The sequence below is a fragment of the Columba livia genome, chromosome 7, assembly GCF_036013475.1.
Source record: "Columba livia isolate bColLiv1 breed racing homer chromosome 7, bColLiv1.pat.W.v2, whole genome shotgun sequence".
NCBI lineage: Eukaryota > Metazoa > Chordata > Aves > Columbiformes > Columbidae > Columba > Columba livia.
This window is the reverse complement of record NC_088608.1, coordinates 10,507,671-10,535,494: the sequence shown is the minus strand read 5'-3', so window position 1 is coordinate 10,535,494 and position 27,824 is coordinate 10,507,671. Positions and strand designations below refer to the sequence as shown.

At 43.7% G+C, this 27,824-nt stretch overlaps 1 protein-coding gene across 1 annotated transcript; it reads right to left on the bottom strand.

Annotated features, from left to right (window-relative positions):
- Window positions 1-291: 291 nt before the first annotated feature.
- MUC13 (mucin 13, cell surface associated) lies at window positions 292-25,924 on the bottom strand. The gene is made up of 15 exons (XM_005505089.4): window positions 25,664-25,924; window positions 20,778-20,834; window positions 20,307-20,363; window positions 18,994-19,050; window positions 17,389-17,442; window positions 15,952-16,071; window positions 14,958-15,064; window positions 13,327-13,385; window positions 11,476-11,621; window positions 10,055-10,180; window positions 8,338-8,449; window positions 6,986-7,023; window positions 4,818-4,905; window positions 3,828-4,005; window positions 292-2,664 (listed from the first exon to the last, which is right to left on the bottom strand). The coding sequence occupies exons 1-15, from the start codon at window positions 25,719-25,721 to the stop codon at window positions 2,614-2,616; spliced, it is 1,308 nt and encodes a 435-aa protein (XP_005505146.1). The 5' UTR covers window positions 25,722-25,924; the 3' UTR covers window positions 292-2,613.
- Window positions 25,925-27,824: the final 1,900 nt, after the last annotated feature.

The window sequence follows — 27,824 nt, the reverse complement described above, 5'->3', positions numbered from 1 at the left end:
CCTAAAAGCCTTCTCATGTGCCACTACAGCAGGGTCCTGTTACATGTATTTTAAGGATCCTCTGCTCTAAGCTGATAGAACCAGGCAATTTACCTCAATAAAAGACCATGGTGCACAGGCTGTTACTCTTGATATGGAGAAACCTATTTATTGGACTCCAGGTATCCCCAAGTTTCAGTCTGCCACGCAAACAAGGGGAGGAGGGGGAATCTAAAAAAAAAAGGCATCTGGCTGAACAAAGTAGATGTCTACACAGAACTTCATGACTTTTTGCCATTTGTTCTACCCATATCCCACCCATTTTTCAGTGTCTGACCCTGTGCAAACTCCCCAGCATGTTCTGCTGGCAGCAGAACCTCTTCCTGCTCCTGAAAACTCAGGAAAAAGGGGAAAAGGAAAGGGCTTATCAGAGGCAGGGAGCGTCTCCTTCACCCAGGGAATGGTGAGGACACACAGGGCTCAAAGAAAAAGAAAGGGGCAGCAGGTAGAGTGTGACATACACTAATGACACTGGTGGGAAGGGAGCTGGTCCCTCTCGTAGGGTTTTTCTAGCTGGAGGAAGGACATGATAAGTGCAGCCACCACACCTTGTTTCACTCCTCATGGATGAGTACTTCCAGAGGAAAATTCAAGAAAATAAGACCAAATCTCTACAATCCTTTGAGTAAGGAATCATGAATAGCTGAATCCAGTTAGCCATGCTTGCACGGAGTGAAGGTCACCTTGTGCCTTTTGAGATTAACACAGATAGTGGAGGGTGGTGAAGGCCACCAGAATCTGGTCTCCTACAGACACCTGGCAAGGGCCGGCGCTGTGCAGCCAGGTGACACCAGCAAAGGTGGCAGGAGTCAACTGGAAGAAAGAAATTCTGCCAGTTAACAGTGAAAACCCAGGAAAACAACAGAGAGAAACTCGCACCTTTTCTCCCCAGGCTACTTCTCTGAACTGCTTGTTGTGGGCAGTCCAAAAAAAAGCAGGGTCTGTCTTCTGTTAGAGAAGCCACATGAGAAGGATCAGGACTGCTTAGTCCCCAGTTTTCTACAATATCACTGGCAAGTGGGAGCTGGTTTTGATCACCGAGAGCACTGGAACAACCCATCTGCATGCACATCCTGGTAACCTCTGCAGCCACACACTGTGTTCTCTGTCACTGGCCCCTAAACCTGCCGTTAAAGTTGGAAGAGATTTCTTATTTTAGCTACGTGATATTAACAGACTGACCCACACAAAGCTGCCACCACAGAGAGAAACTTGTCTGGCATCTTCAAAGGAGACACAGCTGCGCTAGCTACGCAATTCCCATCAAAAGAGATCACAGAAAATCGGTGCCAGCCTTGCAACAATAAACATTTTAGCTTCATTAAGACTTACTAATATTTCCGATTGGAACCACTGAATGAAAGCTGGGTGCCAGTGCAAGCAGTTTGTACACACTTGCATCTAAACTCTGCACAAGTTTCAATGTAAAATCGTCTCTGGAATGGTAAAAAACCCAAACATTTACACCACTCGGCAGCAACATGAGAAAGTCATGGTACTGAGAAACAATAATGTTTAATAGGAAAAGTTAATCTGAGTATATAAAAACCAAAACACAGTATATAACATAGATTTAAATGATACTTTAAATGAGCTTAGCCTATAAATATATGTACATATTTGTGCATATGTATATTTTATATATATATATATATATATGAGGAAGTGCTAATTCTAGTCACTTAGCAAAATACAGTAAAATGTGGATTCTTTTACAGAGGGATTTATTGAGTGTACGTAAGAAATGAAAAATAAAAAGATGTAAGATGATTCAATCCAAATGTGAAGAGTGCAAGAGAAAAAAAAAAAAACACATTTTCCACAGGAGCTGAGAAGGTAAAATCAACATAATTGTGAAAGATGGAGAACAATAATGTTTGTATGAAGATATTGTTTCTTGCCATTGTCTTGGGAAGGAAGGCTGCATAAATGGTCAGACAAGTACCATTGTCTCACATAATACATGTCAGCAGAGATCTGAACTGAATGCTTTCAGATAGGAAACACCGAGGGACTGAGGAGGGAGAAAAGACTCTATCTGGTATAGAAAAGAGAAGGAGGTTAGGTTCTCATGAAGAACAGTTTTGATCTCACTTTGATCTGCCCAAAGCCATGCAGGTTGCCTGTAGCTGGAGTGAACACAAATACAGGCAAAGCTCTGGAAGCTGACATTTTTCAGCATCACACATTCTGCCAGGAGTATCTTCCAGAAGAACTGAAAAGCAGCAGGGTTAAAATCCTGATATCTTGTCTACACATGCTCTTTTGCCGATGTGCTGGCCTCCTAAAATGTCCAATGTTTTTGAAGTCCATATAGTTCTTCTTTTCTGACCTAAATGATTCTATGATTCTTTTAAAATCCTCTTCTTCTCCCTACCCTTCATTTTTATCTTATTTCAGGGAAGTTGGCCATGATCTCTTCCAAGCAGGGTCTTTAGAAAATCTTCAGAGAATCTGGGGCTGTGGACTTTGTTGTTTCTTCTGCTGAAGTAACTACATTAGTGAGATGCTGTGAAACTCCTTGGTCTGACCCATTGTCATGGTGGTTGTCCATCCTTCTGCCACTCTGGTCACCTAGTTTCTGCTGTGTATCCGAAAGCCCTCAGGCTCCCGTGATGCTCCATACTACAGAGAATTTGGAGAAGAGAAGAAATAAAGAGTAGCTCTGGGTCAGAAAACTCCTTTATCAGAATAGTTCAACATATAGCAGACTGCACATGATAGCACTCTCTCTGGGAAACACCAGCCCTCATTGGAAATTTAGAAATGTCAAAATCCACATGAATCTGGCCAATCAACTAACTAAATAGATATTTTTCTTCTCTTAACTGCCAGATTTTTAAAAGAATTTTTGTTTGTTTGTTTTTCAAACATCAGGTTTCTGTGTTGCTTCTACCACTGTTCAGGATTCAATTCTGCAAAACATGTGAGTGTATTACAATTAAGCAGTTATTCTTCACTAAACAGGGATAGTCTCTTGCACCACAGAGGTGTTGCTAAAATGTCGTTTAAGGAAGTTTGGAATGGAAAATGTGCTTCTTATTTAGTGGATGCATGCAGAACCCAGCAAATCAATCATATCACAGAGCAGCACTTCTCAGGCCTGCGCAGCCACCTTGCCAAGTTCAAGCTAAACCACATTTTTTTCAGCACAGCTAATGACACACCTCCACTGAACAAGCTCTTCTGGGCTGTATAAATACAAAAGCCATGCTAGATTTTTCATGACATTTTACCCCTTTGCAATGCCACAGCAACTGCAGAGGCTTTTGCTGTGAACGAGATGGTGGCAGAGCAGGTGAGAGGACACTGACCCCTGGGCAGCTCTGCCACATTAAGCTGAGTGTGAATCTTGCAGGAGGCTGGAACTGGGAAGCGCCACAGCAGCTCCTGTTGATGCTACATCTGGCTTAAAAGCAGCGCACATTGTCACAGCCTGGGATGTCTGAATGTGCACCTATGCTGAAGGACGTGTTCAGTCAATGCAGACAAGTGTCCTACAACACAGCAGACCACTGGGCAGCCAAACTGTTGCTTGAACGCCTTGCTTTCCACATATCCATCCTGTTACTCAAGGACCTTTAGAAAGGTCTTCATAAGATGAGTGCTGATCTCTGTATTTGGGATACTTTCTCAGCTGCAGCCACAGTTGTTTGGTTGCCTTAATACTACTTTGGCCTTCTAGATCAAGGGAGGATAGACAGAGCAGAGTTTAGGTTCCAATGTCTGTCACCCACAATACTAGAGCTTAGGAATGCAGTTCCCGTAGGCCTGTGTGAAATACTTACCAAATCATCAAAATCTCGCATCTCATATGGGTTGTTTGATTGGTATCCCGGGTTTGTATGGCCAGTAGTGGTGCGGACTCTGGGGAACATTGTGGGCTGTCTGTCTTCAGAGGTATTTGGGTTGGAATAACCTGACCTTAGCAGTGTCTTCTTCTCTGGATCTTGCCTGTGTTTAGCTCTTCAGAGGAAATGAAATAACAAAGGAGGTTTTAAAAGACCTTTTGCTGTCCTTTAGTTATTATGTCCAACTTATTGTGTTGCCTGAAACATGTAACAGGCTTTTCTAGCATATCAATTGCAAAACCCTTGTTATCAATGACAGAGTGCAAAGTTTGGCATCTCTTATCACAGATTGGCTAAGCTCTAGGAGAGATAGAGGCGGACTTTGACCTTTTTCAACTAGTTCTTAGAGTCAAGGATTTTCCTTGGTCACACGAGATGTTTTACAAGCATCTTTTCCTGGGCTCTGCTGAGAGCAAAGACAGAGGACCTGCTTGAGTATTTCTACATTTATAGTGTGGAGACAAGAGAAGAGGTGCCATTGCAACTGGGTATTTGCCACTATACCAGGAGTAGCAAGCAGTAAAGAGATGCTTGGCTGGAAATGCCACCTGTATTGAGCTGAAAGGGGCATGCCAGGCCCTGAGCTGAAGTCCTAGTAGGGAAAGATGCAGAGCCTGAATTTGGGCCACACAGTTTTCCAACATCTGCATCCTTCTTCAGGCTCATACAGATGCCATATCAGTACTGACTAGAGCAGGGTTAGGATTAATGGTTCAGGTGTGTGTTTTGAAAGACTTGGCTGAAGCTTTCATGGTCAGATTCTTAGCAAGAGAATAAATACACAAGCAAAACCAGATTCTAATGTCTACATTACTTAAGTTAACTTAGAATACAACATTTTCAGCCCAATCCTCTCTGAATTTCTGTTTAGTTCTCTAGGAACATGCAACAGTGAGGCTTCTATTTTATTGTCAGTAATACTCTTACCTTATTGAAACCACAGTGACTGCTATGGCTAAAAGCAGGACAACCGCTCCAAGCACTGTACCCACTATTATAAGGATGAGTTCACTATCTGGAAAAACAAACAAGGAAACAAAAAACAGCACTTGAAAACTCATTGTAAATATTGAAAACCAAGTTCTGCCTCTCATAAGAAAGGCAGATTTTCTTCATTCCCAGGCTCCTGGAGCTGTCTCAGGACAACTGTGGACACAGAAAGATGGAAATGGAGGAAATTATGTGCATTAAAGACCATCTCTTCTGGATGGCTACTTTGATCCAAGCTCAGGTTCCCAACCCTGTGCACTGAATGGCTTCACAAACAGTTGTTCTGGTATAGCTGAGGCACAGGAACAACTAAGGGTTGCTTCAAACAGTATTGCTGCTCAAAGATGTATAATATCTAATAGGCTCTTCTCATGCCATAGGCACATAAGGCACACTGATTTGAGGAGTCTATTGTGTGGCCCTATGAGCACTGCATAAATATCCTATATCTGAATAAATGTTTGGCAAAGAAAATTCCTTTTCACTGATCTTGCTGCAGAACCAGCATGACTAAGGGAGGAAGACATGGATTCTGTTTATCTTTCTTCAGCTATGAATGGAATTGTTACTAAAACTGAGTCTTAGCTCTCTGCAGGCATGGTAATAAAATAAAAGGAGAATTCTGTCCTGCAGGGCATAGTTTCAAGATAAGGGTGTGATGAGTAAGATAGTCTCTTGAGCTACTCAATATTAGTGGTGGTACCTACTTGAAGATCCCAGTCTGGATTTACGAGTTTACCATTTAATACACTATACTGGAGACACACAACATTAAACCACCAACTGTGCTACTAACAGCAGAAGAATCCAGCACACTTATTCACAGGAGCATACATTGAAACAATAGTGGATGTGATTTGTCAAAAGACCATTGTGCCAAATACGTGTATAAAGTATCCTTGGTTATTGCTCAGCAAACTTTTTACATCAGTACCCACCACGTGCCATATGGAGAAGATGAGGCTATTAATGGGGTCTATTATTAGCACGTCCTGAATCAGTGTTTAAATTCACAGTGTGTTGATTTTGTGCCAATTTAGCATTTTCATTTGCTTGATGAAAAAAAAAGCCTTAAAATTCCCAAAACTTTCTCAAGAAAAATATGTTCTATGTGATGAAAAATATCCTTCCTGCCAAACATTTACACCTGGTAAGGTTCCCTGTGCTGTGCTAGAACTACCATTAGTCTATATCCAAAACTTTTAGGCAAAACTGGAAGAAAGCCCTTGAAGATCTCATATCTGTGAACACAGGTATGTTAAACATGTACAAGTTTCAGAAGGCAGCAGTGTGAGACTCCAAAGGGCCACATGAGAGTATATCTTTTGTTCAAAGAAAGGCAAAGGAGTTCTGAGAAGTGAAGCACCATAACTGTGTGTTTTTCAACCCGGCTTTGACTGTATTAGAAGTTCTCAGTTTAGGCACATGCAAACACTAGAAGGCATGAAGAATGTCCTCTCCTAATTTATATGGTGGTAGAAACTGGAGAAGGTGCAGTGAAGAGCTGCAAAACTGACTCAGAAAAGGGAAAACATTTTGGAAGACCAGTCTGGTTTGCTTGTCCAGATCATTAAAATTATGGGATAACACAGTCAGGACCATCATCTCTTCACCTGCATAAAATGCTAGATACTATGCAGTGCTTGCTTGCAAGGTAAAGCACAAACAAGAACCAGTGATTGGATATTAAAGCAGGAACATTTCAAATGAGAGTAATTCACTGACATTTCAATAGAGGGAGTGATTAATTACAGAAGAAACTAATTCACTAGTGGTGCTGAGTTCAGCATTGCATATCTTTAGATGAGGACTAAATGCATTTCTATCAAATAACCTGTGTTTGGCTAAAAACTACTTGGCTTAATGCAGAGATCATTAGAGGAAATACTACTGCCTGTCTGAATATGAGTTTCAAGAAGGATTTTTCCTTAAAGGCAATAGTAGAATTTCTCTCATTTTTTTTTTTCTAACATTTTCCTGATATCAATACAGGACAGTGGCACCCCTAAATGTTCCTGGTTGTTCTTTTTATTATCTCAGCTAGATTAAACATTACTGTGTACTTTTTCATGCTGTAATTAAAAATCAGAAATCCTTGTACTTACTGTTCTCGCATTGCTCTCCAGAGTAGCCCACTGGACAACTACATAAGAGAAAAATGGGGAAAGAATAGAAAAGAGAGAAGAAGAGAGAGAAGAAGAGAGAGAGAGAGAAAGAGGAGAGAAAGAGGAGAGGGAGAGGGAGAGGGAGAGGGAGAGGGAGAGGGAGAGGGAGAGGGAGAGGGAGAGGGAGAGGGAGAGGGAGAGGGAGAGGGAGAGGGAGAGGGAGAGGGAGAGGGAGAGGGAGAGGGAGAGGGAGAGGGAGAGGGAGAGGGAGAGGGAGAGGAGAGGAGAGGAGAGGAGAGGAGAGGAGAGGAGAGGAGAGGAGAGGAGAGGAGAGGAGAAGAAAGATAACATCATTAAGCAGATGATCACAAAACAACAGTGTATATCCATGTTTTACTATCCATTTCTCTGCGAGGTGCATTCATTTTAGGTTTCCTCTTTAATGCTATCTTAGTGTTGAATTGTTTAGTTTCATTGTTAGAGTAAAACAATATGACATTTTCAGAATGACTGGTGAGCTGGGCACTCAAAGTTTCAGGTTGTCAGCCTGAAAAATGTTAAAAGGGTCTAATTCCTCCAAGGACCTAAACCCTATACCTCTGAGCCACTTGGAATTGCTACCCACTGTCTTTATGAAAAGCCTCTATATAATGTCTATAATGACTGGCAGCTCTTTATCTTCCTCCCATACTAGTTTCTTATATTTAAAATATATTGACTTTACGGTAACAAGTGTTCAGTGTGTAGCAGCAGTAACTACAAAAAAAAAGAGCTAAATTAATGGATATGGGGGGGGGAGGTCCCTCTGCTTGGAGAGCAGAGCACAACTAGTCACCTACTCAGCTTTGCCAGCAAACAACAGCACTCTGTTCTGATCCCGGGCGGACAGAAATACCCACAGAGGGAAAACCGAGATGAAATAACAGAGTCCCCACTGATAGCAGTGGAAACTTTCCAGGGATTTGAGGAAAATCTGTCTCTAATGCCTGTTGCTCACTAAACACTTCAGCATACCAGTTCCCATGGCTCAGTTACTCTGGGGGAATAGTTTATGTTTATGTGGGTAACCCACAACATATGAGTGTTTATCCTCTTCACTAATTCACAGATTATCTTAGATCTCCTGGACTTTTCTCTGAGGTATTATGAGAGCACACCAACAACTACCACCAAACAGTTAAAATGCTATAACTTGTGACACCATGGGAATTTGTCCACCTGCTAACTTGGGCACTTCTATGACTTATGTAGCTGTATCCTGTTCTTATAGAGCGAGGGTGACCCCGTGTTAGACGTTCGTCTCCCCTGCCTTTGCCAGAACACAGGAAAGCAAGAAAAAGCTGAGTACTCACGGTACACATTTATCACCCTTCGTTTCGAAGTTAGGAATGCATGTGCATATTGGAGCTCTATCTTCTTTTGCACAGTACATGTTTTCTCTTTGAAAACAGTCTTCACTGCAATCTGTATTTTCAGAGGGAAAAAAGCAGAGTGAAGACAGACCTCAGAAAACCAACGCTGCAGAAAATCCCCCTGCTCTCTTTTTGTTTATTGCACTGTGAATACGCAAAACTTCATTGTGCTTAAAAGCACCAGAATGTCTTCTTTAGGGCCATATCTATGTAGAATAGAAACTGAAATACAAAAGCGTGAAATTAGAAGTAAATGGTCTAGTTCAAACCGTCCAGTTCATCAGAATGTAAATCTGGCTAGGCTGCATCTTACGCAGTAAAACCTGCAGTTCGATCTCACAGCAGATAATTCATATTGCAACTGATCTAAAACTGGATCAGATTTAGACAATTAGGGGCCACAAACTTCTACACTGGATCACATCTCACTGGTCTTTATTGTAGCCAGTTTTCATTATTTTATCACGAATACCTACAATACTTTTTGTTTTTCTTAATATCTCAGACTTCTTTTTGGCTAGTGTGAAAATTTTAGTTTTCATAAGAAGAAAATAAGGTACATCTTATGGCTGTGGAAGAACACTAAAAAATATAAACAGACTACTCATTAAAAGACTCGAAACCAGTGAGCAAATAAAACCTCAACAATAACAGTTCCTAAAAATCACACCAATCATTCTTCCCACAAAAACCTGTCTAAACACAGGTAATGAAATCCTAGAACTGTCAACAAGAGACAGAGCTTTAACAGATTGTTGTAGTGTATCATGAGACTTCCAGTTATGTCAGCATCCCCATAGGTGCATCTATGTAACATGTAGAATTTATTCCCAAAATATATCCTAGAAGAAAAGGCTGTGAATACAGAATTCAATTATGTTCCATCCTTTACCTATTTAGGTTTCAATTCTATATCAAGAGCTTAACAATGCATTTAAAGAATTCCCCATTCTCTGCTTTCAATTAGAATTTACTCAGGTTTTAGTAGTTTTTACTACTGGAGTAGAATTATGGATGCGTTTAAAGTTAAATGTGAGGATGTGTTTTTCTATGGTTTACTCAATAAGACACACATTCCCTAATTTTTAGAGATCAGCACATTTGCGGAGCGTCCTTTTCAAAAAGGGACTGAGACAGGGAAAAAGGTAAAGTAGCAAGGTTCTGTGTTCAGTTTTGGGCCCCTCATCATAAGAAAGACTTTGGGGTACTGGAGAGAGTGCAAAGGAGGGTGATGAAGCTGGTGAGGGATCTGGAGCACAAGTCTGATGAGGAGCAGCTGAGGGAACTGGGGCTGTTCCTGGAGAAAAGGAGGCTGAGGGGAGAACTTACGGCTGTCTACAACCACCTGAAAGGAGGTTGTAGCATGGAGGGTGTTGGTCTCTTCTCCCAAGTAGCAAGTGACAGGAAAAGAGTAAATGGTCTCAAGTTGTGCCGGGGGAGATTTAGATTGGATATTAGGAAAAAATTCTTCACAGAAAGGGTTGTCAGATATTGGAACAGGTTTCCCAGGAAAGTGGTGAAGGCACCATCCCTGGAGGTGTTTAAAAGGTGTTCAGACAAGGTTCTTGGGGACATGGTTTAGCACTGGAGTTAGGGTATGGTTAGACTCCATGATCCTGAGTGTCCCTTCCAACCGAAATGATTCTATGATTCTTACTTGAACAAGAAAGAACATCCCATTCTGTTTTCGAGAATCCATTTTGGCATGTGCATTGTGGAAACTCATACTCTTCACACATTGTGGTTTCAGGATCACAGGTATAAACTGCACAATAAGATGTTCCTTTAAAAGATAAACAACCAAGAAACAAACCTGAGTACTAATAATCTCATTTCATAGATAGCAGTACACCTGCTCAGTAAATCATAAAACAATTATTTACCAATTCTGAGGGAAAAAAAACAAAGAAACAAACCACAACACAAACAAACAATCCACACACCAAACACTTTCTTTTCCCTTGCTCTTTACCAGTTAAGGCATATTTTCCATCACATCTTCTGAACTTCTGTTTCTCAGCCTCCTCCAACTGCCTCCAAGCCTTCCTGCCCCCCAGTCCACAAAGAGGGAAATTTTGCCTATAAATTCATATTCTGGACACTGACTTTCTGACTCACCTTGAAAAAAACAAACAAACAAACAAAACCACCCAGCACTATCCCCTTATTTTTTTCTACAACTAAACTGTGAGATCCAGATCCTACACAGTTCTATGTAGTATAAATGTTTACGGGCATGCAGGTCATTTCATGAGCAATATCAGTATGCTGTTTGCCCAGCATGTTGCTCTTCAGATCCATATTCGAGTGGTGGGGATGGTTTACAAACCTCTGTGTAGGGATGCGACTACTCTGTTGCTTTGAGAGCTCTCAAGTGTGTTTCTTTTAATTTTCCCCTTATGATTAGGACTAGCACACAGGAAACATCACGGTTGAAGTAGATACAATCACCTTCAGACTAAACTCAGGCTATAAGTCATGAAATGGACTCCTTTAATTATTAGCTATACCTTTTGCAAAAGCTGATTTCAAAATAGGAGCAAAAAGAGAAAAAAAAAATTACATTTTATTTACAAAATCGTTCTCAAAGTATTACACTTATAGTAATGCAAGACTTTACTGGTTTAGAAAAATAAATTACTTAGCTCAGAGAGGCCTCATTTCAACTACCATGGTTAATTATGGAAGAATAAGTCTAAAGAGAGTTTCATCCTATTTTGCCAGTAAGATACTGGCTTATTCTCAGAAACACAGCGTACGTCTGTATATATTTAGTCCTGATTTTTCCAGCCACTTAACACTCAGCAGGTTAAAATAAACAGGCCATTGCTTACTTGGGAATAAGTATTTTCCTTCTCTCCTTTACATAGGAAGTAAAAAGCCTTAATAAGACAAAAAAGCCCAGCATTGAAGGGTTGAGTATTCAAAATTACTTAAGATTGAACTTTCAGCTCCTTAAAATCAACAAGACTGATGTTCTAATGGTCTGTGCTGCACACAGAAATGTTCTAACCTGCTTCAAAGATGGGAACCTTCGTTTCTACTGATTATTTACTTTCACTGTAAGGAATCACATACCTGTGTATTGAAGGACAAAGTGATAATTATATGTTGCATTCATTGCTGCAGAAGTAACTGTCTCATTGTCTGCAGTTGTGTTCTTCATAAACAGGTTTATCACTGTTACACTTATTTTAGTAGAATCTCTGACTTCTGTTAGAAGTCTGAAAAGTACAGATAGCATCATTTTAAAGCCTCATATAATTCATACGGATAGCAAGCTAGATGCAAAGACAAGATAAGATTTCTGCCTAACCCCCCTCTCTCCCCAGCTTCTTTCATCCCACAAGCAGGTATTGATAAATGAGCTCAAGTCTCATTTATCTGAAAATTAGTTCTACCCTTGCTTAGGAATCCATTAATGGCCATCTTTCTGGTAGATCCAGGTGTAAATAGGTAGCTGGTAAGCAAAGGCTGTTGGATTTAGTGCTGACAACATCCCTCCTCTGTGTGCTGATATTTTTTTTTACTGGGCTAACCTCAAGTTGGCTGCAGCATGGAGGACCTCATCTATTAGACCCTAACTTTCACATGGTCACATCAGCATGCGGTGTCATCCAGGCATGACATAGAGAACCCACCCTGAACATGGTGAGGATAATTCAGGGTATGTCTGCAATGAATCTGGGAGGGTCTCTTTGAAATGTAGAGGTATCTATGCTACATGCATGCTAGCTGGGTTGGGTTCAGTTGGACAGCAATCTTCCTGCGGTGAGGTGCAGAACAGCAGTGACTACCTTGTTCTTCAGCTGAACTTCGTGCTTCTGGGATATGCATGCAAGTATCTCTAAGTGGCAGACTGCTGTAGTTCTCCAAGATGTTACTGTGCCCCATCTATTTGTCACAACCACTCTGCTGGAAGTTACTGCCCTCACATCTCTGTTAGAACAGCAGTCTGCTTCTCTGCTTAATGCATGGGGTTCGCTGAAAGGGTTTACACTGCTTTGTGTGCCAGCATGCCAGGCTTTGCTTAATGTGGGTTAGAGAGCACTCACAGAGAAGCTGGCAGAGCTCTGGGCATAGTAACCTGTAACAGGTGGGGATGGGAAGAGAGGGACATCTCACGATGTCCACCTACATCAGCAGAGGACCTACGTCCACAGCTACAGTAACCACAGCCAATTTAAATAACATCTTTTCACAGCCTGCCATCAGGAGAGACCAGCAAATGCACAAAGAGATGCAGTGGGCTTCCATAAAGGAGGTGTTTCTTAAATTAAACTACTGAGACTCCAAGTCAGACCTGCTCATAGGAACATCTGCATTAACTGTCACAATTTCAGAGACATCAGATATCACAGGGACTGCTAGTTATAGCACAGTGCTGTATCCTACATGGTGCTGTAAGTGGGAGATCCACTGTGGAGATGTCTCACACAGCCCACTTCACAGACATACTGGAAATCCATGGGGTAAAAATGTGGCCAGCATCCCAAAAGCTTTAAAAATACAAAAAGAATGCCCTCATTTAACAGGAGGCATACTGCTGTTGTGATAGGACAAGTGATGGTTTTAAACTAATAGAGGGGAAATTCTGGTCAGAAATAAGAAAGAAATTTTTTACAATGAGGGTGGTGAAACACTGGCCCAGGTTGCCCAGAGAGGTGGTTGATGCCCCATCCCTGGAGAAATTCAAGGCGAGGCTGGATGGGGCTCTGAGCAACCTGATCTGGGTGAAAATGTCCCTGCTTATTGCAGGGGGTTGGACTGGATGAGCTTTGAAAGTCCCTTTCAATGCACACTGTTCTATGATTCTATGAACCGAACTCATCCCATATCCTTTCTTGAACTGAGTACTCCGTGGAGAACAGATTAAAATGAGGTGTGTGTGAAGCACATAGTGTGCAAAACCCAACCTGGTAAACTTACTGAATTTTCACAATGACCGTCTGTTCATAGCCTGTTAAATTCTCGAAGGCATACTTGAACTGTAAAAAATAAATGAATTTGAGTTAAAGGCAAGCAGAAACATAGACCAAAACTGCACTAAGCATTGAGGCTTCAGCTGTAAATTTTAATCCAGAATATGCCACTGTCAGCACAAATAAAGCAAGCTGATCTGTCACATCCACTGTGCAAAGTATTGCGGAAGAGGAGCAGCAGCATGGTGCTGTGAACAGGGAATACAGGAGCGCAGTGGAGGGATGGAGAGACATGAGTTGAATGAATGTCAGGCAGCACATTAGGGTTGCCTGGCCAGATAGCAACAGATACAGCCTTGCAGGCTCATCACTTAAAAGGGCATCCCTGCATCACCAACCCATGTCCAAGTAGAGGGAAGAGGGACAAGTGAGCATCCTTACAGATGGCATGTGTCCCTAAGATGCAGTGAAGTGGGACTGTCAGAGGTTGATCCTGTGGGAGAAGTGCAGCACCAATGATAGCACTGGGGGTTTCACTTCGCTCTCTCTCATCCCGTGTGAGGCAGGGAACAACTGGTGGAGGTAGCTGCCTCCAACTGCCACACAAGCAGGAGGAACCATGAGAAAAGGATAAGATGTCTTGGTTGACCGAAAAGATAAGCTATCCTTTCTTTGTAATAAAACAAAAATTATTTTCTATGTTATTTTTGCTTTTGCATACTATGACATATATATCCTAATGCTTCAAAATATGCACTTCTGTAGCCATGTCATGAAAAAATGCTGGACAAGTAAATTGAAGAAAATACTTTTTAACATTCTGGAGAGACTTGGTTACTTTCTGATAAAACATTCATAGGAAGTAATATTATAACATGAATTTGATAACCATTTTTGATGAATTCTGATTAATCTTTGGTGAATATTTTTGATCAGCTGTCTGGTAGAGTTGCATACCTCTTCTCAACATAAGTAAATCTGTTTCTTTGAACATGATAGTATAAATGTAACTGTTCATCTTATTTCTCCAGGAAATCCATTACAAGATTTTGCCTCTAATCATAGAATGCTCAAAATGTGTAATGTCCATTTCACTAATGAAATATTAATACTGGTATACTTATGGAAGAGGTTTATTATTTAGGTATTTAGACTCAGCTGGACAGCCTTTCTGTAAAGTTTGTGCTGTGTGGAAATGATAGCTTTCTTTTTTTAAAAAAAAAAAAAATTATTTTTTATTATACCAATGAGTATTACTGATCCCTCAGCAAACACCGGAGATCAGAATCTAAATGGGCTGGAAAACTTTGCTCAACCCCATGGTTTTTGGAGCAGGAATGGTGAAAGATACAGAGCAACTGATGTGAGAACTTCCCAGAATACAAGCAGCACTTAAATGCAAATATTACTTATTTCAGGTGAATCTTTTCAGCAAGAGCCATGCATGTACTCATCTGAGGGCAAAATTCAAGTTTTTCATGAATAGGTCTAAACTAGTATGAAGCATGCTTTGAAAGAACTAGATTTCTCAAGTGAAACTCTCCTAGGCTAAACTTCAAAAGCAATGTGTATCCCCTGTCTGCATGAGATTCAAGAAAGCATTAAATATACAGAAAGGGTTGAAAAATTATCACTCACAAACTCTGTTGTAGTATTTAAAACTTCTTCATACTGCATAAAATTTGCAGTTAGAACACTATCATTGTAAGTTCCTTGCAGTGTGATGACTCCTGGGAATATTTTCCCTGGAATAAGAACAGAGAATATGAATTAATTAGAAAGCAAATCAGGTTTTACCTTAGAGTTCTCAGAAATCAGTGTTGTTTTTCATATATTGGAGGAATCAGCAGGGGACAAATGTTTGCTTGGTCAATTCAGCTACAATGAGGAATGTACTCTGGCTAATGGGAAGCAGGCAGGATCCTGGGCTCAACCAAACCGGTCAGACTATGAAACTGAATTATGTTAAACTGTAAGCATGGCTGCAGCGAATAAAATATTTCATCTGAGATATTACAGTATTTGGTGAGAGAATACCTATATTAAGGACATTAAATTTGCAGTCACAGCCACCAAGCAGTTAATGTGGTTCACCATATCTGAGAAAGTGATTCAGTATCTACCTGCTTCTTTAGGCTCATAGTATATTGGAGAATCCTGCCTGCTGGGACTTAAATGAGAAGCCCCATTTGCTCACACACTTGATCATTAGCAGCACCTCAGAGATACACTTTAACAGGACTGTGATGAGTGTTTAGCAACCGGGAAAATCAAGATGGTTGTTCAGAGGTCTTCATGTGTTTGGGCCCCTTTAAATCCTGGCCATTAATATTGATGTCAGGTTTAAACTTGCATTTTTTTTCCTGCTTTTCACTCATTTTAATCTCCAGCACTTCTGACAAAGACCTCACCTTCTTTTCCTCGCACATCAACCTATTTGGCTGTTACTGTTTTGTGAGATAACAATCTAGGTCATTGCATTGGTGGCTGTCTGCAAAGCCAGGCATTATTCAGCAGCCACTTTCCCAGACTGATTATGTTTTCAGTTATAACATAAGACCAAGGGATACAGAAAGAAAAATTCACCTGAGTAGAAGTAATTAAAAATATACATTGCCCTTCTGCAGCTCACCTCTGTGACAATCATTGTCCCTGTAGTAGAATCCATATTGGCACAGGCAGGTAAAAGTGGTGTTTAAATGAACACAGGTAGCCAAATTTGTTCCACAAGGGTTTGGTTTGCAGAAATCTCCTGATACAAAGATAAAGATATTGATGTCAGAATTTCTATGAAAGTGCAATAGCCAGTTCTATTATCAGGTACGTTTTATAGAGAATAAATACAACTAAAGAGTATGCTGAGGCCATCAAGGACAGCATGGTATGGTGCTTCAAAACCTTTTCCAAACCTCCTTCTACCTCTCCCTTTACTCTATTTGGCATCTTACCCTTATTTCCTACAACCTGTTGCTTAGTGTGATTTAACCTGTACGCCTGCCTGTGATACCTCTTCTCCAGCAACCTCTCTCCACTTGATTTGCCTTCTTCCTGCAAATTTCCTCTGTCCAAAAGCCCTGCAGGCTCCACATATCTACCCTTCTCCCACAATGCCAAGCTTGCCATTGCTACCCCAAGACCAGGGCAAGTCTCTTGTTTCTGCTCCCACAGCATCTTCAGTGTATCCAGAGAATACTGCAGCTTATGTCACTGTTCTGAGCCAACCCAGGTCCTCCTCAATTCCAATCTGTTCATACACTTGGAAGAGGAGTAGCACTATAGGAAAACTTCCAGCTAATCCTTCCTTGAAAATCATCCTCTGAGAGATTAGCCTGGAAACATGCACAGCAATAAGAAAGAGAAAACACAAAGATGTGATAGTAAATCCATCAGAAGAAAGAAATTTAGGGAGAAGTAACATTTTATAGGGTTTGCCTAAAATGGTCTCCATAATACTTTTGTTAAGTAATTATATATTCTGTAAGGATTTTATAATATGTATTTCATATCTATACATAATTTATATGTTTATAAGTAATTAAAAGTTATATTTCAATAGACATTAAATATAGGATGGTAATTACAGTTCTCTTCCAAGTCACCAAATTCTATTTTTCACCCTGCCTGGTTTCTTTCATTTAACTCCATAGGTACCTTATCATAGATGAGGTAGAGATTTTATGTGTAATGTGGAAAAATGCACTAACACTCTTTCATCCCCGAAAAAACGAAAAGCAAAACATTTGATGAACTTTCATTTACTAGAGGGCTCATTTCCAGATACTGACTTTCCAGAGGTCCTACTGAAGACAAATTATTTTTCTGGATGAAGAGATCCAAAGCAGAAGACAACAAGGCTTGTAGAATCTTCCCCAACATTATCCCCTGGCAGCAAAGGCCAGCAGGGAAAGAGGGAAGAGTGGAGAGGCTTCACAGTTCAACCTCAGCAGCTTTGTCTCTCCTGGGAGACAAATTCATGGAAACCTGGGCAGGAAGGGACTGTATAGCTCTCAGGATGAGTAACCCAAATCTACCCTCCTAAGGGGATGACTGAGGGATTTTTGTTCCTTACCTGTAGTGCCTGCAGTTGTCGTTGTAGGTGTAGTAGCAGTTATGTTATTCTCTCCTGACAAAGTGAAAAGAAGAGAGATAGTAGCACTGCTTAGCATTCTCTGGAGGAAAAGTCTTGGGGAACTCTGTGTGTGCAGAACAAACTCTGAGCAGGTGAGGGGGAAACACACAGACCTGAACAGCCAAAGCCTAGGACAGCCTTGCCTGGCCTTTGGGCTTTCCAGGCCCTGATGCCTGGGCAGTCTGATGTCTCCATGGCCCTTTCTCCCCCACACCCCAGTGCCTGAGCACATGCCCCACACAGGCAGTGTATTGCCCCAGCTCAGCTGCACTCCTGGCCATGGTCGGCTCAGCCATGGGCACATGTGTGTCTCCCTGCAGGAAAGTTCCCTCCACCTGCCTGAGGCAGCACCACACACCAGCACTGGCTGCTGGAGCTGTTTGAGGGCACCCATCAGTCTGCACCCAGCCAGCACACCCTGTGCTCCCCCACAGTCGCCTTGTCCCCACAGTCATTTGGAGAAGAGCCTGACACAGCTGCTCTTTCCAGATAGTACACAGGCATGATGGAAAAGTGCGGTGCTGGCAGGAAGGATGTGCTTGTCCATGCCCACCATGCAGGAAGAACTGAGGGGATGGGCAGGCTTCACCTCCTCAGAGTTACCACAACAGCAGCTTGCACCCACCTGCATGGGGTTCCCCAGCACCACAAGGGGCTTGGTGGTGCATGGAGGATTCCTAGCAGGGACCGTGATATGGTCCCCGGCCCCTGGCACTCAGCCGCGTGGTTATGAGCCCCTGATCCCTCCCTGCTCATGCACAAAGAGGCACAGGAACAACTCCCTGCAAGGGCCCTGTCACAGGTTTGCCCTGGGCACCACATCTGACAGGATCCTTTTCCACCCGGGACTGGTGCAGGAGGCAAAGAGCAGCCTTGTCAACATTTCCCCCTCCCTTTTCCCTTGCAGCAAAGGCCAGTAGAGAAAGAATGAAGTGATAACAGGATTCATAGCCATGATCTTGGAATCTTTGTCTCCACTGGGAGACACTATTTCTTGTGGGGAGTGCAGAACTCCCAGGATGGGTGACCCCAATCTGCCCTCCTAAAGGGCTGACAGAGATTCCTGCTCCTTACCTGTAGTGTCTGTGGCTGTTGTCATGAATGTGCTAGTATTTACGGTATCATTCTCTTATGATGAAGGGAAAATGAGAACTGTTAGCACTGCTTAACCTTACGTGGAGGAAAAGTCTTGGGGAACCCTACGTGAGTGCAGGACAACCTCTAAGCAGGCTGGGGGGGACCCACGTATGGTTGAACAGCCAAAGCCCAGGGCAGCCTTGCCCTGTCTTTGGGCTCTCCTTGGAGTGGCCTCTTCAAGTCTTTTCTAAACCCTTTCCCCTGGCAGAAAAAGTCAGCAGGGAAAGAGGGAAGAGTGAAGAGGATTCACAGCCTTGATCTGGGAAACGTTTTCTCCCTGGGGAGGTGAACTTGGGGTTACCCAGGCAGGAAAGCACATCCCTGCTGCCTGTGGGGACTATAGAGCTCCCAGGATGAGACATCAGCCTATGATCCTAAGGGCTTGACTAAGGGATTTTTGCTCCTTACCTGTAGTGTCTGTGATTGCTGTTAATGTTGTGGCAGAATCTGTTTCAGATGTTGATTCTGAGGCAGAGAAAAAAAGAGAAATGTTAGCACTGCTCAGTACTGTGTGGAAGAAAAGTCTTGGGGAGCCCTATGTGTGTGTAGGACAACCTCAAAGCAGATGAGGGGGGGACCAGCATGGGGCTGAGCAGCCAAAGCCCAGGGCAGTCTTGCCCTCTCTTTGGGGTCTCCGTGAAGCAGCCTCTATAAGTATTTCCAAACCCATTCCCCTGGCAGAAAAGGTCAGCAGAGAAAGAGGGAAGAGTGGAGAGGATTACCAGCCTTGATTTGGGCATCGTTATCTCCCTGATGAGATGAAGTCAGGGTTACCCAGGCAGGAGAGCACATCCCTGCTGTCTGTGGGGACTGTAGATCCCCAGGATGAGTGACCCAAATCTATCATCCTAAGGTGCCTCAATTAGGGATTTTTGCAATTTACCTGTAGTTTCTGTGGTTGTCGTCAAATTTGGGGTAGGACTTTTGTCAGAGCTTGAGCCTGGAGAAGAGATTTGGTACCACCAGCTAGCACTGTGTGGAGGAAAAGTCTTGGGGAACCCTATTTGTGTGCAGGACAAACTCTGAGCAGGTAAGGGGGGACCTACTGGGGCTGAGCAACCAAAGCCCATGGCAGCCTTGCCCAGCCTTTGGGGTCTCCTGATACCTGGGCAGTCTGATGTCTCCATGATCCCTTCTCCTCCATATCCCAGTGCCTGAGCACGTGCTCCACACGAGCAGTGTATTGCTCCAGCTCAGCTGCACTCCCTGGCCACAGTCAGCTCAGCCATGGGCACATGTTTGTGTCCCTGCAGGAAAGTTCCCTCCACCTGCCCAAGGCAGCACCACACACCCAGCACAGCTTCAGAGCAGGCTGAGGGCAACCATCATCCCATGAAAATGCTGCCCATGATGGCCTGCTTGGCAACACTGTTTTGGGAAATCTGAGGTAGTAATTGTTCCTGCATGGCAAGGATGTGGGAAACATATGTGGGTCTTGAGGTCTGTTCAAGGAGGACAAGGTACCAAGCATGAGGAGGCAGAGTTGCCAAAATCAATGCCAACACTTTTCCCCCACAGCAAGGGGCAGGAGGGTCAGAGAAGAAAGACAGAGAGGGAGTCGCAAACTTGATCTGGGGCTCTACGACTCCACCAGGAGAGGAACTTGGGGAAACCTGGGCAGGGGAGCATGTCTGTGCTTGTGGGAGCTGCAGAGCTCCCTGAAACTGAGTTATTCCAGAATGTCCTTGTTAGTGGCTGTCTGAGGGCTTTTTACTCCTTACCTGGTGTCTCTGTGGTTGTTGGGGAAGGCAGGTCAGAATTTGTTTCAGATGTTGATTCTGAGGAAGGGAAAATGAGACACGTGGTATCACTGTTTATCTTTGTATGGAGGAAAAGTCTTGGGGAACTCTGTGTGCAGGACAAACTCTGAGCAGGTAAGTGGGAAACCGGCATGGGGCTGAGCACCCAAAGCCCAGGGCAGCCTTGAACAGCCTTTGAGGTCTCCATGGAGCAGCCTCTTCAAGTATTTCTCAGCCCTTTCCCCTGGCAGCAAAGGTCAGCAGGGAATGAGGGAAGAGTGGAGAGGATTCACAGCCTTGATCTGGGCAACTTTTTCTCCTTGGGGAGGCAAACTTGGGGTTACCCAGGCAGGAAAGTACATTCCTACTGCCTGTAGGGACTGTAGATCTCCCATGATGAGGGACACCAATCTATGATACTGAGGGTCTGACCGAGAGATTTTTGCTACTTACCTGTATTCTCTGTGGTTGTTGTCGAAGGTGAGGCAGAACTTGGGTCAGAGCTTGAGCCTGAAGAAGAGAAGAGATTTGTTTTGCTCTGGGCACCTGATCTGCCATAACCCTCTTGTACCTGGGACTGGTGCAGGTGACAAAGAGCAGCCTCATCAAAGTTTCCCCAGCCCTTTTCCCTTGCAGCAAAGGCCAGCAGGGACAGAGTGAAATGATGACAGGATTCATAGCCATGATCCGGGCAACTTTGTCTCCAATGCGAGATGAACTCAGGGAAACCTGGGTCAAGGAGCACATCCCTACTTCTTGTAGGGACTGCAAAGCTCCAAGGATGGGTGACCCCAATCTGTCCTCCTAAAGTGTCTGTGGCTGTTGTTGTGGGTGTGGTGGCATTCTCTCCTGATGAAGGGAAGAGAGCTGTTAGCACTGCTTAGCATAGTGTGGAGGAAAAGTCTTGGGGAACCCTATTTGTGTGCAGGACAAACTCTGAGCAGGTAAGGGGGAGACCTGCTGGGGCTGAGCAGCCAAAGCCCAGGGCAGCCCTGCCCAGCCTTCGGGCTCTCCAGGTGCTCACACCTGGGCAGTCTGATGTCTCCATGGTCCCTTCTCCCACCACATCCCAGTGCCTGAGCACATGCCCCACACGGGCAGTGTATTGCCCCAGCTCAGCTGCACTCCCTGGCCACGGCCGGCTCATGTGTGTCTCCCTGCAGGAAAGTTCCCTCCGCCTGCCTGAGGCAGCACCACAAACCCAGCACTGGCTGCTGGAGTAGAGTCAGAGACATCTCATCTCTAGGGCTCATACTTCAGCTTTAGACCCAGCAGAGCTCTGGCCTGACCTAGTGCCAGTATTGCCCACTTCCCTTGTCATGTCAATTTGCTTTTCTCAGCCCTTTAAACAAGCAGTGTTTTTATCATAATTCATCTTCATTTGTTGCACCTATATTAAATAGATTCACATGACACTGCACTCCACAGTTAACATGTTCACAGTGACCCTTCATATTATGCTCTATAGCTCAGTTAAATCTATGAAAATTCAATCACTACAAGGTATACATACATAGATACTTTTCAACTTTGGAAGGTGCTCTCAGGAGAAGCATCATTAAAATCTCTATATGAACTCTTTCAGAGCAGCAGTGGAAGAATGGCTGACTTTGCTAACACCTTCAATTATGCTGTAATAAATTCAAGTGAACAATAAAAGCAGATTATTTTATTCAAAGAATTCATATACTGCCAAATTATCAGTGGTATCAAGACCCTTTCTGCCAAGACTACACTTCTATCTGGTTATGACAGTACACTTTTTTTTTGGTCATTTTTTTTCTTCCTCGCTGTACATTTTTTTTTTCTGAATAAAGATAAACGTGGCTGACACGAGGCAATAGTTGAAGAAAATTTTCCCCTTATTTTGGTTTCAGCATTATCTGTTACTGTGTTTAGTCTTCTGAAGTATTTTATCTATTTATTTTTGAGATATTTATTTAATATTGAAATGGTGTTTTTCTTAACTCTTGGCATATGGAATGTTTGGGCTTTCTTTTTATCTACAAGTAAGGAGATTAAATAATACAACAGCCTTGCTGTTCAACATGTGATACTGACAAATGGCCAGTTTGGATCAAATGATCTAACTTCAATCTGAATTAGTTAATATATGAGGTAGGAATAAACATATTTAGTCAGAGTTAATGCCACTGCAATCATAATGCAATCTAAATCATTAACAGCATGCAGCTGCAAGGGTAATATATTTGTGGCTAAAATCCTTGGCACTAACACAGTCTTAAAGCTGGTATATTAAAAAAAAATATTGCAAATCTCAACAAACATTTGAAAAATAGACCCACTTTTTAAGGCTTTGAAAATCCACAGTGAGGCAAATGTTATAAACTTTGTTCTTCTGATCAATAAAGAAAAGGTATATCAATAAAGAAAAGGTATATCAAAAAGATAACTCCTGAAGTAATACATTGGTCTCCTCTAGGTGAAGAGGAGATATGAACAATTGTGCCAGTCCTCTGCCAAGGTTTCTGCCTCCACTGGTTACGGAGTCCTATAGGCAGCATTATTTGTTCCCATCAATGTAAAGAAATGTGCTTTTTTCCTATAACCCTGATAATGTGAATCTATGTTGGCCAGAGGCCATGGTTTTGGAGTGCATTATAGAACCATTTAGGTTGAAAAGGACCTTTAAGATAATTTTGTCCAACTGTAAACCTAACACTGCCAAGTCTACCACTAAGCCACATCTCTAAGTGCCACATTCATGTCTTTTAAGTACCCCCATGGATGGCAACTCAACCACTTCCCTGTGCAGCCTGGTCCAATCATTGACAATCCTTTTGGTGTTTTTCCTAATATCCAATCTAAACCTTCCCTGACACAACTGAGGCCATTTCCTCTCACCCTATCATTTGCTACTTGAGAAAAGAGACCGACCAACACTTTGCTAGAATTTCCTTTCAGGTAGTTGTAGAGACAAGGTCTCCCCTCAGCCTCCTTCAGGCTAAACAGCCTCAGTTCCCTCAGCCCCTCCTCATCAGACTTGTGGTCCAGACCCTTCACCAGCTTCATTGCTCTTCTCTGAACTCTCTCCAGCACCTCAATGTCTTTCTTGTAGTGAGGGGCCCAAAACCGAACACAGGATTCGAGGTGCAGCCTCACCAGTGTTGAGTATAGGGGGACAATCACCGCCCTGGTCCTGCTGGATACGCTAGTTCTGATAGAGGTTTAGACTGCCTTGTCAAAATGGATATTGGGCCAGTACCCTCTTAGAGAGCTAGTCCTTAGCCTACAACAACTGTTAGCCTTGCAGAGGCTCTGGCTGCCATTGTCCTGGAGTACCCTTTGGACCCAAGAAGAATCACATCTGTAGTGATAACAGAGCACATGAGCTGTGATTGAACCTTGCTGATAGGCTCATGAGAGGTAACCTGAGCCTAGGTGGCCATTTTACAGCTCAGTCTGCCTAGACCCAACCTCTGTGTAAGGAAACAGGATGCATTAATAGACTTAGGCGTTTACTGCGGAGATAGAGAAATGGACAGCATTACAACCAAGGTTATGGAATAACAGAGACATCTGGCTGCTGAGCTGGGCAGGGCCATTGCCAGTACTAATCAAATGGACACATCCTGCAAAGCTTTTACAATGTTTGCTTAGAATGAAAAAGGTTTCTGGGAAGGACCATCCAGATGTAAGTCTGTTCCAAGTAAGTGAAAGACTCACATTGCTTTCAGTATCTCTTGGGTCACTTTTTTTCATATCTTGTTGTTAACTGCAAGACTCCAAACAGAAAACCAACCAACTGACAATCTTGAAGACTCCTATGCTTTTAATTTATAGGTAAAAATTGGTCTGTAACACATTGTAGTTGCAGCCAGAAATGCATATGTTCACTTGCAGCAGTCAACAGAGACCCACAACCAGTTGAAAGCTTAATAACATGAGTGAAGTTCTTAATCATAGAATGTCCTGTGTTGGAAGGGACCCACAAGGATCATGGAGTCCCACTTCTGTCCCTGCATATGCCAACCCCACAGTACACACCATAAGTCTGAGGGTGTTGTCCATTCTCTTCTTGAACACTGTCAGACTTGGGGCTGTGACACCTCCCTGAGGAGCCTGTTCCAGTGCTCCACCACCCTCTGGGTGAAGAACCTCTTCCTCATGTCCAATCTAAACCTCTCCTGGCACATCTTCCTGCCACTCCCTCAGGTCCTGTCACTGGTCAACAGAGAGAAAGAGTTCGGTGCCTGCCCTTCCTCTGTCTCTTGTGAGGAAGCTGTAACCGCCATGAGGTCTCCCCTTAATCTCCTCCAGGCTGAACAAACCAAGTGACTTTAACTGCTCCTCATACAGCTTCCTCTCCAAACCCTTCACCAACCTCGTGGTCCTCTTCTGGACACTCTCCAGTAGCTTTATAACCTTATTTATCCTATGGCATCCAGAACTGCACACAGGGCTTCAGGTGAGGGCACACCAGTGCAGAGCAGAGCGGGACAATCACCTCCCTGCCCGGCTGGCAATGCTGTGCTGGATGTGCCTAGGACGCAGTTGGTCTCTTGGCTGCCATGGCACACTGTTGGCTCATTTTGAACTTGCCATGAACCAGAATTTGGCTCATATCTCTGTAACTTTATATTCGTACTCGCTGAGACTCCAAGTCCTCTCACTGTTTCAAGTCACCATGAAACTCTTAATATAGTTGCCTTAACTCTACTTCTGCTAATGCCTTCACTCCCTTGTATCTGTCACTGAATATCAGGGACAGGCAAGTTTGGGCAGAGGTTCTGGCCCACAACTACCTAGTTCATCACAATGCCAGAAAAAATAGTAAGAGGCTTAAGGAATGACACCTGCCCTTCTGTTTTGAATAGACCAGAGTGCAACCCTCTGCCACCCAGAATGGTGGTGAAGTTCCCATTAATCAGTTTCAACAGGAGGGAACAAATTCTCTGTGAGCCAGCTCAGGCGGCACTGCTTTCCAGACTGGTTATTTAAGGAGCCTCTGGCCGGAAGGCCAGCGGCTTCACTCCTTTCCCTGGGTACTGGTGTGGAACAGTCGCACCTTTTGTGATGACTGTAATAGAGCTTGAATTACCTGGATTTAGCACACAGGTCCTGAAAACTTCTCTTGGAATAGGCTACCTTAAGTTAATCATAAGCACCAGCGCTTTTGCATTGTTCTGTGAACAAGGAAAACTGTTGTCTTGCAGCGACATTTTTCATCATCGATTAATCAAAATCTAGACGTGCTGAATTGAGTATCGCCACTGACTTTCAGCCTTTCAGCAGCTGCTGAAAGTACTAAGCAATCCATTCACTGTCACAGAATAACTGCCCTGATAAATCCCAAACCAGAAGATAGTGTTTCTTACCTTTCGAAAGGTTCAACACCAGGGCGAGCAACACAGCAAGGAATACACAGCGTCTCATTGCCGCTTCTCGTTGCTGCTGCCGCTTGCTGCTAAACGTAAGAGAAACTGCTTTTCTCTTCTGTCGTCAGCTCATTTAAGGTCCCAGCTACAGGTGGAGAGTTCAGCCCCAAGATGACGTCATGGTGGCAGGTGGCAAATGGTAGATCCAAGCTATGCTTTTCTTCCTCCTCAGACTGGGAGGAGATTTCTGGACCTGCAGTGTTCTTCCTTTAAGTCATAAATGCTTGAGACCTGTTGACACAAGGAAGTTACTGCTAAATAAGTTGATGCGGGAACTGACAGCACACCAGCTTTCCCTTGCCAGCTCTCCATACAGACACCCTCAGTGCAAATTAAATGGAGAGTGCTGTGTAATCTGTTCTTAAAGTGGAAAAAGCCATCTCATTCCAAGGTATGCTAATTATGTACTTGGAGTACAGTACCTGGGACACACATGCTCACTTCCTTTGCAATAAATTACCAATACAGACCCCAATTATTCTTTCCTTATAAGCAAAATTTTATGCCCAAGCAGTTATTGATCAACAGGGTAAAAAGCAACAGACAACACCTGCATCTTTCACATCAAAGAAACAGGACTGACCTTGGCCCTTCTGGCACCGATTATGCCTGGTTTGTTTGCAGCTATCTTATGGGTGTTATGGGCTCACTAAAGCCACGTGGCAAGAGAAGGAGAAGCGGGCAGGACAGCTGGCAGGTGTTTGACTTTATCTGGGTGGCAATCCTCTTTCCTTGAGAGGGAGGGTGTTTATGCTGAGAAGACATTTGGAAGCAGGGATGGTCAGGCTCAGGCAGGGAGCCTACAGCAGATCTAAAACTGGGAAGTAGCCCAGAAGACCATAGAGCAGGTAACGTACCTGTGACACAGGGAAAATAGGTGGGAGACCGAGACTTTTTGACATTGTATCCCAGGAAGCCTCTGAAAATTGCTAGATAGAGACCAGGATGGGGAAAAAAGCTGTCTCACCTGCACAAGTTCTCTAGCTGATCACTGTGTTTGTTCTGCTTTGTGCTCCAATAAAATGCACTGCTGGAGACCATTAGAAATAGGAAGGCCCCATGGTGGTATTGCATTCCTCTTTTTCAGGCAAAGGTGTCATTTCTCTCATTTTGAAGGTCTGGGTGACCCTGGATGCTGCCACAACTGCCAGCGAAGTCTTTCTGTGAAATAAACACAGGTTACCCTATCATTATCAGACACGGACAAGAAGGATGAGCAACCCATCAGCGTATCCCCTGCAAAGCCACTTCTAATGGCTGTGGAGCTGGTCTCCGCTGGCAAACTCTGCTGCGAGCAACACTGGGAGGTCATGAACACATTTCTGAACGCAAAGTAACAGCTCTGTGTGTTAAATGCCTCTCCCCTTCCTTCACCTGCCTTTGTTTGATGTGCTGTTTCAAAAGCAAGATATGCAGTCTTGTGTACTAATCTCATATATTCGGAGGGTGGCTCTTCATTTATGTAGGAGGGTGGGAGAGACCAGAAGTATTATTCAAGTCACTCTTGGGCTTAGAGTTGTCATAAATTGTTACCTTGCACCAAACCAGGAAACATCGGTGGATTTATGGACAGCAAAAATGGTTTGGTGCCTCTCTGCCAGCCTCATCCCTCTGCACCCTGCCAGTGTGCTGAGCCAAACCATGGGGTGTTTTGGCTGCATCTTCCTTTGTCCCTCAGGCTTTAAAGCCCCTCCAGTGCAGCCTGTTCTCCACACGTATACCCAGTTCCCACAGTGACCCGCCAGCAGCACCTGCCCTGCCCCATGGCAGCCTGGTCCTGGCTCCCAAGGGAGCCCCATGATGGACACCCTGCATGGTCACCAGGGTCATTGTGTGTGGTGGGAGGTTGGTATTGGCATCTCAATATGCCATCCAGGTTCTGCCCCACTGTCTTCACCCAGAGAACCAGCCTGAGAGGTGGCCAGGGCCAGGGCCAGAGCCAGAGCCAGACCTGGGGTGGCCTGGGGTGTGCTGGAGGTTCTCACAGCCCCCCTCAACCTCCAGCCACCCCTCCAGCCCATGCTGGATCCAGCTCCTGCCCCTGTTGCTGCTCACTCCCATGCCAGTCACCCATGCCAGCCCATTCAGTTCCTCTGAGCCC

Coding starts and splice junctions, on each gene's coding strand:
- MUC13 (XM_005505089.4), bottom strand. CDS start 25,721: ATGAGACGCTGTGTATTCCTTGCTGTGTTGCTCGCCCTGGTGTTGAAC. Junction 10,181..11,475: donor CTTTGTCCTTCAATACACAG/GTATGTGATTCC, acceptor TATCTTTTAAAG/GAACATCTTATTGTGCAGTT. Junction 2,665..3,827: donor TGCGAGATTTTGATGATTTG/GTAAGTATTTCA, acceptor AATTCTCTGTAG/TATGGAGCATCACGGGAGCC.